This window comes from Rhinopithecus bieti, unplaced genomic scaffold (genome assembly GCF_001698545.2).
Source record: "Rhinopithecus bieti isolate Rb0 unplaced genomic scaffold, ASM169854v2 scaffold_1558, whole genome shotgun sequence".
In the NCBI taxonomy this organism is placed as follows: Eukaryota; Metazoa; Chordata; class Mammalia; order Primates; family Cercopithecidae; genus Rhinopithecus; species Rhinopithecus bieti.
In genome coordinates this window covers 1,787,492-1,804,113 of record NW_016803701.1, presented here as the reverse complement: position 1 = coordinate 1,804,113, position 16,622 = coordinate 1,787,492, and the positions used below count along the sequence as shown (strand labels likewise).

The following is a 16,622-nucleotide window of genomic DNA, read 5'->3' as shown; positions in this document are numbered from 1 at the left end:
ATGATTGCTGCTTCATATGGTAAGACCAAGTTTAGTTTTGTTATAATGTGCCAATCTGTCTTCCAAAGTTGTTGTACCATTTTGCATTTCCACCAGCAATGAATGAGAGTTCCTGTTGCTGATAGGTTGGATTTTCATCTTTATTCAATTAAAAATATTTTTAAATTTCTCTTGTGATTTACTCATTGTCCTGTGGGGTTACTTGGAATTTTATTTGTTTTCCAAATAGGAATTTTTCAGCTATCTTTCTGTTACTGATTTCTATTTTAATTCTGTTATGGCTATATAACGTGCTTTTTATTATTCGTTTTAAAAAATTTATCAGAGTTACCCAGAATATAGTCTATCTTGGTAAAGAAGAACTTGAAGAAGATGTATATTCTGCTGTGGTTGGGTCGAGTATTGTTTACATGTCAGATCAACTTGAGTGATAGCGTTGCTCATGTCTTCCGTATCCAGGATACAGAAATGTTGCTCAGGCCTTGTTCTGTCCACTACTGAGAGAGAGGGATATTGAAATTACCAAGTAAAATTGTGGATTTGTCTAGTTTTCCTTTTAGTTCTAGTACAGTTTTGAGTCATTTTGAAGCTTATTGTTGGATATGTACACATTTAATATTCTTATGTCTTCCTGGTGAATTGACCCTTTTATCCTCTATAATGCTCTCTCTTTTGTCTTTGTTAATTCTTGTTCTGAAGTCTGCTCTCTGATGTAGGCCATTCTGGCTTTATTTTTGTTAGTATTTACATAGTACTTTTTGCAGTCTTTTGCATATTTAAAATGGACTTCTTGCAGTTGTTATCTTTTTCATCAAATTTGGCAATCTTTTAATTGGTAGTTTAAGTGATTTATACTTAATGTAATTATTGATAATGGATTTAGGTCTGCCAACTTACTGTTAGTTTTCTGTTGATGCCCTTTGTATTTTATTCCACTGTTTCCCCCTTTCCTGCCTTCTTTCAGATTGATCTGCCAGCTTTTAACTCTCTTCATTTTGTTTTATTTTAGTGCTTCTATAGAATTTATGATATACATGCATAACCTTTCACAGTCTATCTTGAATTAACATTTACCTTCTTCAAATAAGATGTAGAAGGCTTAAAATATTCAAGCCATTTTACCTTCCCCACCAACCTTTATGTCCTAATGTGTATTACATCTTCTTATAATGAAAATGTCACCAGACAATGTTAAACTTTTTGCTTGAAAAAGTCATATTTTAGGGTTGGGCCTGGTGGCTCACACCTGTAATCCCAGCACTTTGGGAGGGCAAGGTGGGTGGATCACTTTAGCTCAGAAGTTCGAGACCAGCCTGGGCAACATGGCATAACCCCATCTCTACAAAAAATATGTATAAAAATTAGCCATGGTGGCATGCACCTGTAGTCCCACCTGCTTAGGAGGCTGAGGTGGCGTGATGGCCTGAGCCCGAGAGGCGGAGTTTGCAGTGATGCGAGAACACGCCACTGCTTGCGACAGAGCAAGACCCTGTCTCTAGGGAAAAAAAAGAAAAAGAAAGTTGCATTTTAAAGAAAGTAACAGGAGAAAAATAGTCCTATTAACCCAGATGTTAACCTTTCCATTACTCTTCCTTCCTGAAATTACCGGTTTTCTTCGGATACATCCCTTTAGCCAGAAGAACTTACTTTAGCATGTTTTAGAGCAAATCTGATTGCACAAGGAATTCTCTTAGATATCCTTCATGTGATCATGTCTTTACTGGAAAAAGAATAATGAATTGAAAGTTCTTTATCTCAGCACCTTACTCCGATCCTAAAACTGTCTTCTGATCTCCATGGATTCTGATGAGAAATCTGTGGTCATTCAAATTAGTGTTCACTTACACGTACTGTATCATTTTTCTCTGGCTGCTTTTAAGACTTTTTTCGTTATCTTTGGTTTCAGAAGTTCAATTGTGCCTACACTTGGTTCACTGAGCTTATTGATTGTGTAAATTTATGTTTGGAAAGTTTTCAGCTATTACTTTGTTAATTTTTTTTCTTCACCAGTCTCTCCCCTCTTTTCCACCATTCCAGTTGACAATAAAGTTAGACATCTTGATGTTATTCCATAGGTCCCTGTGGCTCTGTTCCTTTTTTCTTAGTCTTTTTTGTTTCCTCTTTTCTTACAATTGGAGATTTCTTTTGTTTGTTTGTTTGTTTGTTTGTTTGTTTTTTGAGGCAGAGTCTCACTCTGTCGCCCAGGCTGGAGTGCAGTGGCCGGATCTCGGCACACTGCGAACTCTGCCTCCCGGGTTCACGCCATTCTCCTGCCTCAGCCTCCCCAGTAGCTGGGACTACAGGCGCCCGCCACCTCATCCGGCTAGTTTTTTGTATTTTTTTTTTTTAGTGGAGACGGGGTTTCACTGTGTTAGCCAGGATGGTCTCGATCTCCTGACCTCATGATCCGCCCGTCTCGGCCTCCCAAAGTGCTGGGATTACAGGCTTGAGCCACCGCGCCTGGCCACAATTGGAGATTTCTATTAATTTGTCTTGAAGTTCACTAATACTTAATTGTGTCATCTATGTTCTGCTATTGAGCCTATCCAGTGAATTTTGTATCTCACTCAGATAGTATATTTTTCAGTCCTATTATTTCTGTTTGGTTCTTATTTGTAGTTTTTCTGCTGAGAACTTGTCTCTTTCCATTCATCTTAAGTGTGTTTACCTTTACTTTTAAAGTCTTTTTCTGATAATTACAGTATCAGTATCTGATAATTACAGTACAATATTGGGGTTGGCATCTGATTGTCCTTTTCTCCCAAAATTTGATAATTTTTTTTCTGGTTGTTTACATGTCGAATTTAAGTTTTGACTATATACTGGACATTCTAAATGTTGTATAGGCTCTATATCTATTCTAATAGTCTGGAGAATGCTGATTTTGTTTCTGCCATTGTTTTAGCAGATAGTTATCCCAGTTTTGTTCAGACTGTTCTGTCTTGATTATTATGGGTGGGGTGGATCTAATTAATCTCAGTTTCAGTTTTCAAAGCCTTTGGTATGCTGTGTTGGGTCTCTCCTTAGCATGTGCAACTTGGAGGTAAGCCCTGCACTTGCATGGATTTATACAGGGAATTAGAGATCGCTTTCTCTAACTTGCTCTTTTCATGGATCAATCTCTAGCTCACAGTGGCCTCTTTCCCAGGTCTTCCAGTAAGAAAGTGAGGGTTTCTCAGTGTTAGCTTAAGCTTGTTCTACCTTTACAATCTCAGCTTCCTAATTGGGACCCACCCTCAGGGTAGAACTGTGGGAGAACAGAAAATAATATAGGGATTCTCTTGGTATTTTTAGACCACTTGAACCTCATTCCTGGTTTTTCCAGCCAGAAAGATAGGAGTTTTAGCTGCTGGCTCTGCCACTGCTGCTAACTCCATGACTGAAGGTTCCAGTTTTGACTTCCTTCCACAATCTGCCTACTTATTTTACTTTTCATTCTTCAGGTGGTTGCTTATTCAGTGTTGTCCAGAATTTCTAGTTGTAATCAGTAGAGTTGATTATCCATCTTGGACATATTAAATCTTTGCCTAAATTGACAGACTAATAAATGTTGACTAATTATTCACTTGAACACAAATATTTTACTGAATAAGGGCATAAAAATAACATGACTTTTAAAAGAAAATTTCATTAACTACCTTTTCATTATTGGTTGATTTCTTTTATGAAGTCAAAATCAGTTATAGCTAGAATGCAAGGTACTTACTGAGTGTACTGTAAAACAGATTTAAAACAATAGTTTTATTTAACAAAGAATAATCCTTCTTTGATATAGTACTTTTGGCATGATTTTTTTTTTTATCTTGAAGATATTGAGCAATTGCAGTTGCTGTTTTAACTGTACTTTCAAAGCCAATCTTTTCACTATGTGTATATATATATTTTTTAGGGGAAAAGAGTTGGTACTGGTGCACAAAAAACAAGAAGTAAGTATTTTGATATCTTTAAGTGTATTTGGTTTGCATTTGAAAAATCAAAAAAGATCTTCTAAAATCATGTAAGCCGCCCTCTAAATAACTTATTCACAGCTTTCTTGGTCTTTATAGAACATAGATCCTTGTTGAAGTTTGGTGAAGCCTGTGGACCGCATTCTCAGAATAATGTTTTTTTAAAACGTTACTTTTAAAAATCACTAGACTACCAAGAAAATGAATTACATTAAAATGTAGTTACCAAAATAGTTTTTAATTATGAGATAGTGATAACTTGCTTTTTATTACACAGAACAGGTTCTAGCAGTGAATCTAATTGCTGTCATTTTGAATTGATAAGCGTAAACAATGCTATGAGATATCTACTCAAGCAATTCATAACTGATGAAAGTCTGTGCTGTTTCCATTAGCATCAAAGTCGCAGGTACTGCGAATACTGTGATGCTACATTTATAATAGGAGGAAATGCTAAATTTCAGTTTGAGGTTAGTGAAAACAATAGTGTAGTTTTTCTCCTGTTCTAATTTATGACCCTCCTGAATCCTGTTCATTTGAGGGTTCCATTCAGTTTAAGAATCTCAGAATATAGAGAGAGCTTCTGTTATTTTTGGAAATGAGGTGGTAATGGAAGTACCTCATCTGAGGCTTAAAACTTTAAAGTGAATACATAGTTTTTTGTTGGGAGGGTTTTATTTTGTTTTGCCACAGTAGTTTTATTTAAAAAAAAAAAAAATTCCTGGATTTGCAAGTATCTAATGTTTTCTATGTTCTCAAGCAGGAAGACTCAAAAAGCCTTTTGTAAAGGTGGAAGATATGAGCCAGTAAGTATCTAAGTCCAATCTGTATGATTTAAGTGCAGTACTAAAGGGGAAAATCACCTAAATAATTAGGCTAGCTCGATTAGTACTGTTAGGTTCCTTTGTGTTTGATTTATATTATGCTAACGTGCATGCGGCACAAGTTAATGAAAGTAGCATTAATTCATTTATGCTCAAGGACTAAATTTAGTTTCAGTATGTTGTAGATATCCCTGAAATAGCTGGTTTAGAAAAATCATGACACCATTTTTTAGTATTTAAATTATTCTCTGGCTAAATGCAGTACCAAATGATTTAGAACTACTGAAAGATTACGCCTACATTTGCCAAAAAAAAATTATTAGATGCTATTTAGAAATAGAAAATCTAAGTATAACATCTAACATGGTTGATTTCCAAAACTCACTCTGAAGTACTGTAGGGTAGTCTTTTTGTTGTTGTTGTTGTTTGTTTTGATTTTTTGAGATGGAGTCTTGCTCTGTCACCTAGGCTAGAGTGCAGTGGCACAATCTCGGCTCACTGCAACATTCACCCCACCCCCAGGAGAACTGAAGCAGTTCTCCTGCCTCAGCCTCCCAAGTAGCTGGGATTGCAGGTGTATGCCACCATGCCCAGCTGATTTTTGTATTTTTAGTAGAGATGGGGTTTAACCATTTTGGCCGGGCTAGTCTCTAACTCTTGACCTCAAGTGATCCTCCTGCCTCAGCCTCCCGAAGTGCGGGGATTACAGGCGTGAGCCACTGTGCCCAGCCATGTGGGATAATCTTAATGAAGACCTCAGATATAAATAGGCCTGCCATGAGAGAATTAGATTACTTTCTTTTTTCTTTCCACTTACTAATTTAGACATGTGTGGTTAATTCTCTTGGGTATTCACACTGAGGTGACAAAAGTGTATTGAAAACTGCTTTTTGTGAATGTGTTCCTGTGAAGAAAAAAGTACAATTCAAAAGGAGGCCTAGAAAAGACACTAATATACGAAAGGATAGCCCATGTTCATGAATTGGAAGACATAATATTGTTAAGATGTTAATACCACCCAAAGTGACCTACAGATTCAGTGCAATACCTATCAAAATTTCAATGATGGTTTTTGCAGAAATAGTAAAAATGTATCCTAGAATTCAGACGGGATTGTAACAGATGCAGGATACCTGAGACAGTCATTAAAAAGAACAACAAAGGCCGGGCATGGTGGCTTACGCCTGTAATCCTAGCACTTTGGGAGGCCGAGGCGGGCAGATTGAGACCATCCTGGCTAATACGGTGAAACCCCATCTCTACTAAAAATACAAAAAATTAGCCGGGCGTGGTGACAGGCGCCTGTAGTCCCACCTACTCAGGAGGCCGAGGCAGGAGAATGGCATGAACCCTGGAGGCAGAGCTTGCAGTGAGCCAAGATCCTCCAGCCTGGGGGCAGAGTGAGACTCCGTCTCAAAACAAACAAACAAAAAAAACGAAAGAACAACAAAATAAGAGGTCTCTCACTTCCTGATTTCAAAACTTACTGTAGTGCTACAGAAATCAGAACAATTTGGTATTAGAATAGAGACATATAAACCAATGGAATAGAATAGAAAGCCTAGAAATAAACCATCACACATATGGCCAAATGATTTTCAACAACGGTATGAAGATCATTTAATGTAGAAAGGACAACATTTTTAACAGCGTTGAGAAAACTAGATATACACATGCAAAAGAATGGCATTAGGCTCCTACCTTACATCATGTTCAAAAGTTAACTCAAAATGGACCAAAGACCTAAAATGGTAAAATTCTTGGAGAGAACATAGGGGAAAAGCTTCATGACATTGGATTTGCAGTGCTTTGCTGGATATGACACCGAAAACACAGATAACAAAAGATAAAATAATTAAATTGGACCGTATCAAAAATACAAATTTCTGTGCCTAAAGGGATATAACAGTCCAAAGAATGGAAGAAAATATATCTATTTTTTTTTTTCAGCTTTCTCAGGTTGAACAAGTCATATATCTAATAAGAGTGTTAATATCCGGAATATATAAAGAATTACAACTCAACAACAAAACAACCCAGTTTTAAAAATAGGCAAAGCGCTGAATATAGACATTTTTCCAGAGATGATACACAAATAGCCAATAAGCATATGAAAAGATGTTCAACATTACTAATCATTAGGGAATGCAAATCTAAACCACAGTGAGATACCACTTTACATTATTTAGGATGGCTACTATTCAAAACTCCACAGCAGCCAAAAAGTGAAAGTAATCCAAGTCCATCAGCAAATTAATGGATAAATAATATGTGAGATGTGTGTACACACACTCAATGGAATATTATTCAGCCTTAGAAAGGATTGAAATTCTGATACATGCAACATCAATAAACCTTTTAAGACATGCTAAGTGAAATAAGACGAAAAATACTGCATGGTTCCACTCATGAAGCACCTACATAAGTCAAATTGATAACAACAAGTAGAATGGTAGTTGTCAGGGGATATGGAGAAAGGGTATTTGGGAAGTTACTGTTTGATGGGTACAGAGTTTCAGTTTTTGCAAGATGAAAATACGTCATTTTACAAAAGATGGATGGTAGCAGTGATGGTACCACAGCAATTGTGATTACTTAATGCAACTGAATTATACCACAGTTTTTAAAATGTGGAAGTGTTAAAAATATTAGGCCCGAAATTGATTTTTTGAAGGGAAGCCTAAATTAATTTCTGTTGTGTATTTCAGATTCCAGCTGAATTATATGACTTTGAAATACAAAACTTTAAAACTTTTTTTCTTTAATCATAAAGAAGCTCATGTATTTGTTTTTCTATTCTTTTAGACTTTATAGGCCGTTTTATCTTCAGCTGACCAATATGCCTTTTATAAATTATTCTATTCAGAAGCCCTGCAGTCCATTTGATGTAGACAAGCCATCTAGTATGCAAAAGCAAACTCAGGTTAAACTAAGGTTGGTTTGAATTTTTACTTTTAAGAAGGAATATTCAGAATTTCATCTCAACTTTTCTTTGTAAAGATTTTAAATAGTTTGGTTTATGCCATAATGGTTGTTTGTGTTTGTAATTACTATTCTGATTACTTTTCCCTCTGTATAAGTCTGAATCTGTTTAGATGGAGGTGGGGAGGGTCTTAAAATATTTGTAAATGAAACTGTGTAGTTTATCTTGAATGATATGAAATATTCTCCAGATTATTCATTAAAGCTTTAGTTTGCTTCTCAATATAGTATAAAGAAATATGATTAAAAGTACTTGCTGATATAAGTCTCTGCAAATTACGCAGATTCTTTGTGTGATAGTTTAGGACAATAAAGTTTAAAAGTTATTCCTTAGGTTCAGCAGTTAATTCTTTACCATGTATTTCTGTCATCAGAATCCAAACGGATGGTGATAAGTATGGTGGAACCTCAATTCAACTCCAGTTGAAAGAGAAGAAGAAAAAAGGATATTGCGAATGTTGCTTGCAGAAGTATGAAGATCTAGAAACTGTAAATGAGATTTTATATTTTGGGGCTTGTTTCAAAACTCTAATACTTCTGTTTTAAATTTTAGCTTGTTATTCTGATGGAGATATTTTACATTTTAATAACTCAAGGGAGGAAATGAGTATTGAAAATGAATTTATTCAACAAATACTGAGCATCTACTACATACTGATCAGTACTCTGGGCAAACAGCATTGAACAAAACAGACTTAATTTTTTACCCTTGTGAAGTTTATATTCTGTAGGGTGGGGGTGAGGTAGGGGTAGAGATAGGTAACCACAGGATAAAAGAGTAATAAAAATGTATACAGAAAATATTAGATCAGTGCTATGAAAAAACAGAAGATAGGAATGGAGATGTTGCTATTTAGCCTACAAGGAACAACACCTAACTAATAAGGTGACATTTGAGTAGAGACCTGAGAGAAGTGAAGTAATAAGACCTGGATATTGAGATAAGCAAGTGCAAAAGTCCCAATTTAAAATGATTGATGGGACCAAGGAATAGATATTGGTAGTCCAGACTAAGTGGTAGTAGAAGTGCTGAAACGTGGTCAGATTGTGGGTTTGTTTTAAAGGTGGGACCAAGAGGATTTGCCAATGGATTGGATGTTGCAAGTAAGGGAAAATGGTAGTCAGGGGTTACTATGGTATTTTGAACCTTAGCAATTAAAAAGTGGGCTTATTATTTATAATGGGAAGAGAAGAGTTTAAAGAAGTAAAGACCATTGAGGTAGCAGAAAGAAATGGAAGAGTTGGAAAAGGTAGGGTATATAGGATGAAAATGGGGGAACTATTATAGTTTGCAAACTGATGAAAAGAGCAAGAGCTGTGGATTCAGGCTGCCAGGTTTGAATCCTGGCTCCCTGGCTGTGTGACCTTGGACAGTGTTTGGCACACAGTAATTGCTTATTGTCAGCTGTTATTTGAATTATTTTTTATGTAGTAGATAGGTTTGTTTTGGTGTTTGGTTTGGTTTTGGTAGAAGATGGTGGGAAAGTTAAGGGGAAAGAATAATACTTGAACATATCTGTCTTCAGACTCTGAATTGAAGTTTATTTTATAAACCAAAATATATTAGTGTTTTGTGTCATTTTTTTTTTGTTTTATGTAATAAATGAGAAAACTATGGTTAGTCTAAAATTGCTTTTAATCAGAAGCTGAAGTATCTCAGAATTATTTCCCCTTCCTGAAAATCATTTTGAAAATTAAAATTACAGATTGGTTCTGAAGTTTTACTTTGCTGGTGTAGCAACAAAATACTCTAGAATGGATGCTTAATGTGGTGCTCAGAAAACGTCGAGGCTAAAAAATGAAAAAAGTTGTTCAATGGTTGCCACAAAGAAGGAGAATTAGTGAACACAGATGTTGAGATTAGAGGTTGGGATTGAAATTTAAGGTCATGTTTTTACAGTTTTCATTTATATGTTTCTTAGTTGCTAAGAGAAAAGAAATATTTTTTGAATGTTAGGTTTCATAATGATTCAATTCCACTTGTACCAAGGGATTCAATTAACAAATATTTTTGAGTACTGGAGAAAAAGCAACAGATAAGGTGGACATCCCTACCCTTATGCACCTTATGGCCTGGCAGAGTAGATACAAAATATGTATTTCCAAGTGTGATGAGTTTCACAAAAGTATGAAGAGCAATGGGAATAAATAATGAGGTTATTTAACCTAGAATTAGGTTCTCAAAGGCCCAACTGAACACAAGTGACTTTTAAATTAAGACTTTTAAGGATGAATAAGAAGAACTTAATGGAAATTAGAGGGGAACTTAATAAAAGTTGGAAATTTTTCCTTCCCAGAACATTAGTAGACTGAATCTGAGCTTACAGATTTGATGTTTGCTTTTAAATTTTAATAATTGCTTGTTTTTATTACTGGGCATATATAATTTGTAAGTGGTAAAGTTTGCAAGTAAGGAAGGAATACATGTATATTCCAGGATGCATTGTGGCTTTTTGTGACCAATGGAGAATTTAGTTTTTGGAAATGTAATCAAATCATCAAAATGTAAAATTCCATGAAACTAGGGAAATAGAAATTAGGTTCTTTCATGGTCATCTAGAGGCAAGCTTCTAAGTACAATTCCCTTCCTGATCAGCTGACAGACAAATAATAAAGTTAGGCTGGAGATTCCATCTATTCACAAGAAACTTTGTTTGCTGTGAATTTTATCTCACTATGCTGTGAACTTGTTTACTTTTGGTTTTGACCACTCTTTTTGTTTTTTTTGGTTTTTGTTTGAGATGGAGTCTTGCTCTGTCACGCAGGCTGGAGTGCAGTGATGCAATCTCAGTTCACTGTAACCTCCACCTCTCGGGTTCCAGAGATTCTCCTGCCTCAGCCTCTCTGGTAGTTGGGACTACAAGCATGCACCACCATGCCTGGTTAATTTTTGTATTTTTAGTAGAGACGGGATTTCACCTTGTTGGCCAGGCTAGTCTTGAACTCCAGACCTCAGGTGATCCGCCATCCTTGGCTTCCCAAAGTGCTAGGACTTAACAGGCGTGAGGCACTGCGCCTGGTGGTTTTGACTACTCTTAAGAATGAGAGTAATTTCTGTATATTCTGTTACAAGCACTGGGTAATTGAGATCATTTGTTGTTCATTCTCAAATGTGTTCTTCAATTATGAATCTTGGCTTTTTTAGTACTTCACAGCATTTAATGTGGTTCATGTGTTTAATCTACTTTCTGGATTCTTTTATGTTAACTTACATTTCATTCATTTATTACTCTGTAAGCCCTGCTTTACTTGGTAATAATTGCCTGAAGACAAAGTAATAGAGGGAAATGTGTTTTCCAAAATGTTACTGTTGTATCTCTCTGTCTATATCTTTTTTTTTTTCTTTTCTTTTTTTTGCAACAGAGTCTTGCTCTGTTGCCCAGGCTTGAGTACAGTGGTACCATCTCAGCTCACTGCAACCTCCACCTCCTGGGTTCAAATGATTCTCCTGCCTCAGCCTCCCAAGTAGCTGGGACTACAGGCATGTGCCACCATGCCCAGCTGTTTTTTTGTATTTTTAGTAGAGACAGGGTTTCACCATGTTGGCCAAGCTGGTTTCAAACTCCTGACCTCAGGTGACCCGCCCACCTCGGCCTCCCAAAGTGCTGGGATTACAGGCATGAGCCACTGCGCCCAACCTGTGTCTTCGTTTTCTGACATAGCTCATTCTTTTCAGTTGCGTTGTAACTACAAATTAGTATTTGTCTTTTCTCACTGAAGACTAAAAACCAAAGTAGTTTTACTGGCTTCTCAAAAGTGACTTTTGTTTTGTTTTGTTTTGTTTTGTTTTGTTTTATTTTATTTTATTTTATTTTAAACGTCTTTTGAAGTCTAGTAAAGGGTATTATCTTTGGAGTAGCTATTGGAAACCTAATTTTAGGGGCATGAGAATGTTAGAAAACCTTAATTTAAAAGGAATCTCTTGGTTTTAAAATACAATTTTTTGATATATGTTTTTAATTTTGTTTTAGCACCTTCTAAGTGAGCAACACAGAAACTTTGCACAGAGTAACCAGTATCAAGTTGTTGATGATATTGTATCTAAGTTAGTTTTTGACTTTGTGGAATATGAAAAGGACACACCTAAAAAGAAAAGGTAATTAGTTTTATCAACCTAAGTTTTAAATTCTAGAAGGCCGGGGGTGGTGGCTTATGCCTGTAATCCCAGCACTTTGGGAGGCTGAGGCAGGTGGATCACCTGAGGTCAGGAGTTTGAGACCAGCCTGGCCAACGTGGTGAAACCCTGTCTCTACTAAAAAAATGACAAAAATTAGCCAGGTGTGGTGGTGTGCGCCTGTAATCCCAGCTACTCAGGAGGCTGAGGCAGAAGAATCACTTGGAACCTGGGAGGCAGAGGTTGCAGTGAGCCAAGATTGCACCACTGCACTCCAGCCTGGGTGACAGTGAGACTCTGTCTCAAAAATAAATAAATAAATAATACTAGAATATTAAACTATTTTATTAAACTAAAAATAAACACAGTTTGCCTGTTCTTAAAAGGAATATGTATTTTCAGGATGTAAATATGGTTAAAAACCAGTAACTTCTTCCTTTCCCTTCTTCCCTACTATCAAAGATCCTTACCTTAGACTACTTTTAGTTCCATTCTTTTTAAATTTTCTTTTTATCTAAAATATTTCCTTTTTTAAATTTTTTGTTTTATTTTGAGACGGTCTCACTCTATCACCCAGGCTGGAGTGAAGTTGTGTAATCCCGGCTCACTGCAACCTCCGCCTCCCACGCACAAGAGATTCTCATGCCTCAGGCTCCTGAGTAGTTGGGATTACAGGCATGTGCCACTACACCCCACTAATTAGTCTCATTCTTGACATTGTAGTTTAGAAGGAGTTGGCAGACTTTTCCTGTAAAGAGCCAGATAGTTGATATTTTAGGTTTTGTGAACTGTCAGATCTATGTTACAACTAACTAGCTTTTTTGTACAATAGATATGGCTGTATTTTGATACAATTTTGTTTACAAAAATAGACTGAAGGCTAGAGAACCATAAAGTTTACCATTTACTCAGACAAAAAGTTTTATTGAAATTTTAGGTAATATTAAGGAGTTTTCAGAAACCTTCCTCCACTTGCCTCTTAGGTCTTTGTATTTTCACTAAATATCTTTGCCTAAACCTTATGATGGGTATATTTACTAAAGGTACTGACAGTACTTTTAAGTGTGAATACAGTACTGCTCAATGTACACTAACTGCACATAGACAAAAATTGTCCTGATTAGATTATTCCCATAAACTTAAAAAGAAATGTTTTCATATGGATATACCCTAGAGGTGGTGATAACTCACTAAGTTAGTCTTTATTCTTAGACTAACCTTATTTAAGGCATAAAGAAGATTAGAAATGTGATACCAAGATACATCTTCTGAAAATTAACTAGAAAGTTTTTTTGCTTCAGGTGGAACAGTTCTTAAATCCCATATTTCTGTGACATTCAGAATGGTTTCATGACTGACTGAATGTGGATTTGAAGAGGAGGCGTATTTCCAAATATTAAAACTATGTGGGCTACTGTGGCTGGGCGGGGTGTCTCACACCTGTAGTCCCAGCACTTCGAGAGGCTGAGGCGGGCAGATCACTTGAGGCCAGGAGTTCTAGACCAGCCTAGCCAACGCGGTGAAAGCCTGTAAAAAAAAAAAAAAAAAAAAATTAGTGGTGGCACATGCCTGTAGTTCCAACTACTTAGGAGGATGAGGCACAAGAATCACTTGAACCTAAGAAGTGGAAGTTGCAGTGAGCTGAGATCAGGCCACTGCACTCTAGCCTGGTTGACAGAGAGACTCTGTCTCAAAAAAAAAAAAAAAAAAAAAACCTATGCGGGCTACTCTAAGAACTCATAATTCCTTAAAAATTCTGTCTGTAGCAAAATTCTGAGCTAGTACTGGTTGTTCCTTGATGGTCTTATTTTTATGTGCACTAATTTTACTTCTGTGGGCAAGTCTCCTAAACATCTTGGACTTAAAAGCCAGGTTAGACTAGTTTTCTTTTTTTTTTTTTACATTTTTTTATTGCCTATTTGTTCAACGATTTATATTTATTTGTAAGTAAATGTATGAAGATAAACAAAAAACATTCTGGTTGAAGGGGCAGGAAAAATTGTATCATTTCTCACAGTTAATCTGTGACATGCGGGACATAAAATGTAATTGGTGAGCTATTAACTTTTTCTCTAATGGTATATTATTTAGGGTTGTCTAATACAAACTGGCATTTCAGGGATATCAAGATGCTCCATGAAGAAAATAATTTTAGGTCAAATATGTTTGAACCTCAAAAGTTACAACTTTATCACCTTTGAAAGTATAAAGATACTAAGTTTCTAGCTCACTTCGATATTAAATATTCTTAAATATAAATTTAAAATATATGTTTTTGCCATAGGTTTCTCAGTAAATACTTATTCTCCACATTGCTAAGTAAAATGAAGAGTAAAATGTGCATTAATGTAAATCAAAGCACAGAAGTTATGAAATTGTTCAGAATAATGAAAGCAAAATTAGGGGCAGACTCAGATCCCTTCACTGTCATCTTTCTTTCATTTGCATGATTAAAGTAATTTTAAATGTCAAAATTCAGGATATTGGTTATCTCTGGGACGGAGGCAAGGAATGTAGAGGAGAGAGGTACACTAGAGTTTTCAGCTATATCTGAAAAGTGGTATTACTTTAAAAACAGCTCATGTTAATTTGGCAAAATGTTAAGATGTTTGTATTTTTGTAAAATTTCCTAAGTTAAATAGGTTTCTCAACGATTATATAATGTTTTTACTAATTTAATTTCTAACTACTCAGGAATTTTGATAGCAATTATTTTAATATTTTCTTTTATTTTCCTACAAAGAATAAAATACAGTGTTGGATCCCTTTCTCCTGTTTCTGCAAATGTCCTGAAAAGACTGAACAAAAGGAAAAGTGGAATACCAACATATTTCTCAGAAAGATTGCCGGGAAGATGATATAACGGTGATGGAGCAGAATTTCCTGTATAAAGAGACCCAGGAAACTGAAAAAGAGCTTCTGTTTATTTCAGAGCCCATCCCCCACCCTTCAAATGAATTAAGAGGGCTTAATGAGAAAACGACTAATAAATGTTCCATGTTAAGTACAGCTGACAATGACATAAGACAGAGTTTTACACAGCTACCTCTACATAAAAACAAACAGGAATGCATTCTTGACATTTCCGAACACACGTTAAGTGAAAATGACTTAGAAGAACTAAGGGCAGATCACTATAAATGTAACGTAAAGGCATCTGTACATGTTTCTGATTTCAGTACAGATAATAGTGCATCTCAGCCAAAACAAAAGTCAGATATTATGCTTTTTCCAGCAAAGGATCTCAAGGAAAAGGACCTTCATTCAATATTTACTCATGATTCTGGTCTGATAACAATAAACAGTTCACAAGAGCACCTAACTGTTCAGGCAAAGGCTCCATCCCATACTACTCCTGAGGAACCCAATGAATGTGACATCAAGAATATGGATAGTTTACCTTCTGGTAAAATACATCGAAAAGTGAAAATAATATTAGGAAGAAATAGAAAAGAAAATCTGGAACCAAATGCTGAATTTGATAAAAGAACTGAATTTATTACACAAGAAGAAAACAGAATTTGTAGTTCACCAGTACAATCTTTACTAGACTTGTTTCAGACTAGTGAAGAGAAATCAGAATTTTTGGGTTTCACAAGCTACACGGAAAACAGTGGTATATGCAGTGTTTTAGATATTTGGGAAGAGGAAAATTCAAATAATCTGTTAACAGCATTTTTCTCGTCCCCTTCAACTTCTACATTTACTGGCTTTTAGACTTTAAAAAATGCATACTTTTCAGAAGTGATAAGGATCATATTCTTGAAATTTTTATAAATATGTATGGAAATTTTTTTTACCAGCTTTGTTTACAGAACCAAATGTAAATATTAAAAATAAACATTTGCAATTTTCTACAGAATTGAATGACTGTTACAGAAAAATTACAGTATAAACTTGACTGGTCTTATTTTACATAATATATATGTTCATAATTGTTTCCTGAGAATTACAGTGAATAATAATTTGCTTGGTCACTGAAAACCACCAGTAAAGTGAAATTTGGGGAATATCAAACTTAGCATTATACATTTGGATATTCTAGTTGTATTGTAAATTTAAAAAGATAATCAGGATAGGATGACCTTGCCTTGAAAAACCTGAATTTCATACAGAAAGGGAAAATACATTTCAATGGTTGAATTCTGGAAATCATCAGAAATACTGACACTTGAGGGTCACTGGTGGACCATGCTAGTATTTTGGTGCTGAGTAATTAGATTATGTAGAGTGGTAGCTAGAAGTCATGAAGGAAAGACTTAACCAGGCTACCAAGTGGAATATAATTTGTCTGCTATTTTTAATTATTTACCTTTGTAAATAACTTTGAGAATATTCAAAAGTTGACTCTCTGGTGGCTCACCCCTGTAATCCCAGCACTTTGGGAGGCCGATGCAGGTGGATCACGAGGTCAGAAGATCAAGACCATTCTGGCCAACATAGTGAAACCCTGTCTACTAAAAATACAGAAAATTAGCTGAGCAAGGCAGCGCACCTGTAGTCCCAACTGTTCCCTCCAAAGGCAGAGAATTGCTTGAACCTGGGAAGTGGAGGTTGCAGTGAGCCGAGATCACACCACTGTACTCCAGCCTGGGTGACAGAGTGAGACTCCATCTCAAAAAAAAAAAAAAAAAGATTACCCCCTAATTTGGTAGGAGATGAAAAAGAAAAGGATGGCATTGAATTACAGATACAGGGGTATATACAAGGATTTGGGATATATACACGGATTGGCTTGATCTGGCACTTACTGAT

At 35.8% G+C, this 16,622-nt stretch overlaps 1 protein-coding gene across 1 annotated transcript in view; it reads left to right on the top strand.

Moving 5' to 3' along the window:
- DBF4 (DBF4-CDC7 kinase regulatory subunit) overlaps positions 1 to 15,785 on the top strand; it is a 32,550-nt gene extending 16,765 nt beyond the window's left edge. The window contains 7 exon segments of the mRNA XM_017851630.1: positions 3,890 to 3,926; positions 4,711 to 4,753; positions 7,577 to 7,705; positions 8,128 to 8,242; positions 11,725 to 11,849; positions 14,611 to 14,670; positions 14,672 to 15,785. Coding sequence (XP_017707119.1) covers positions 3,890 to 3,926; positions 4,711 to 4,753; positions 7,577 to 7,705; positions 8,128 to 8,242; positions 11,725 to 11,849; positions 14,611 to 14,670; positions 14,672 to 15,584 — 1,422 coding nt within the window. The 3' untranslated portion in view covers positions 15,585 to 15,785.
- Positions 15,786 to 16,622: the final 837 nt, after the last annotated feature.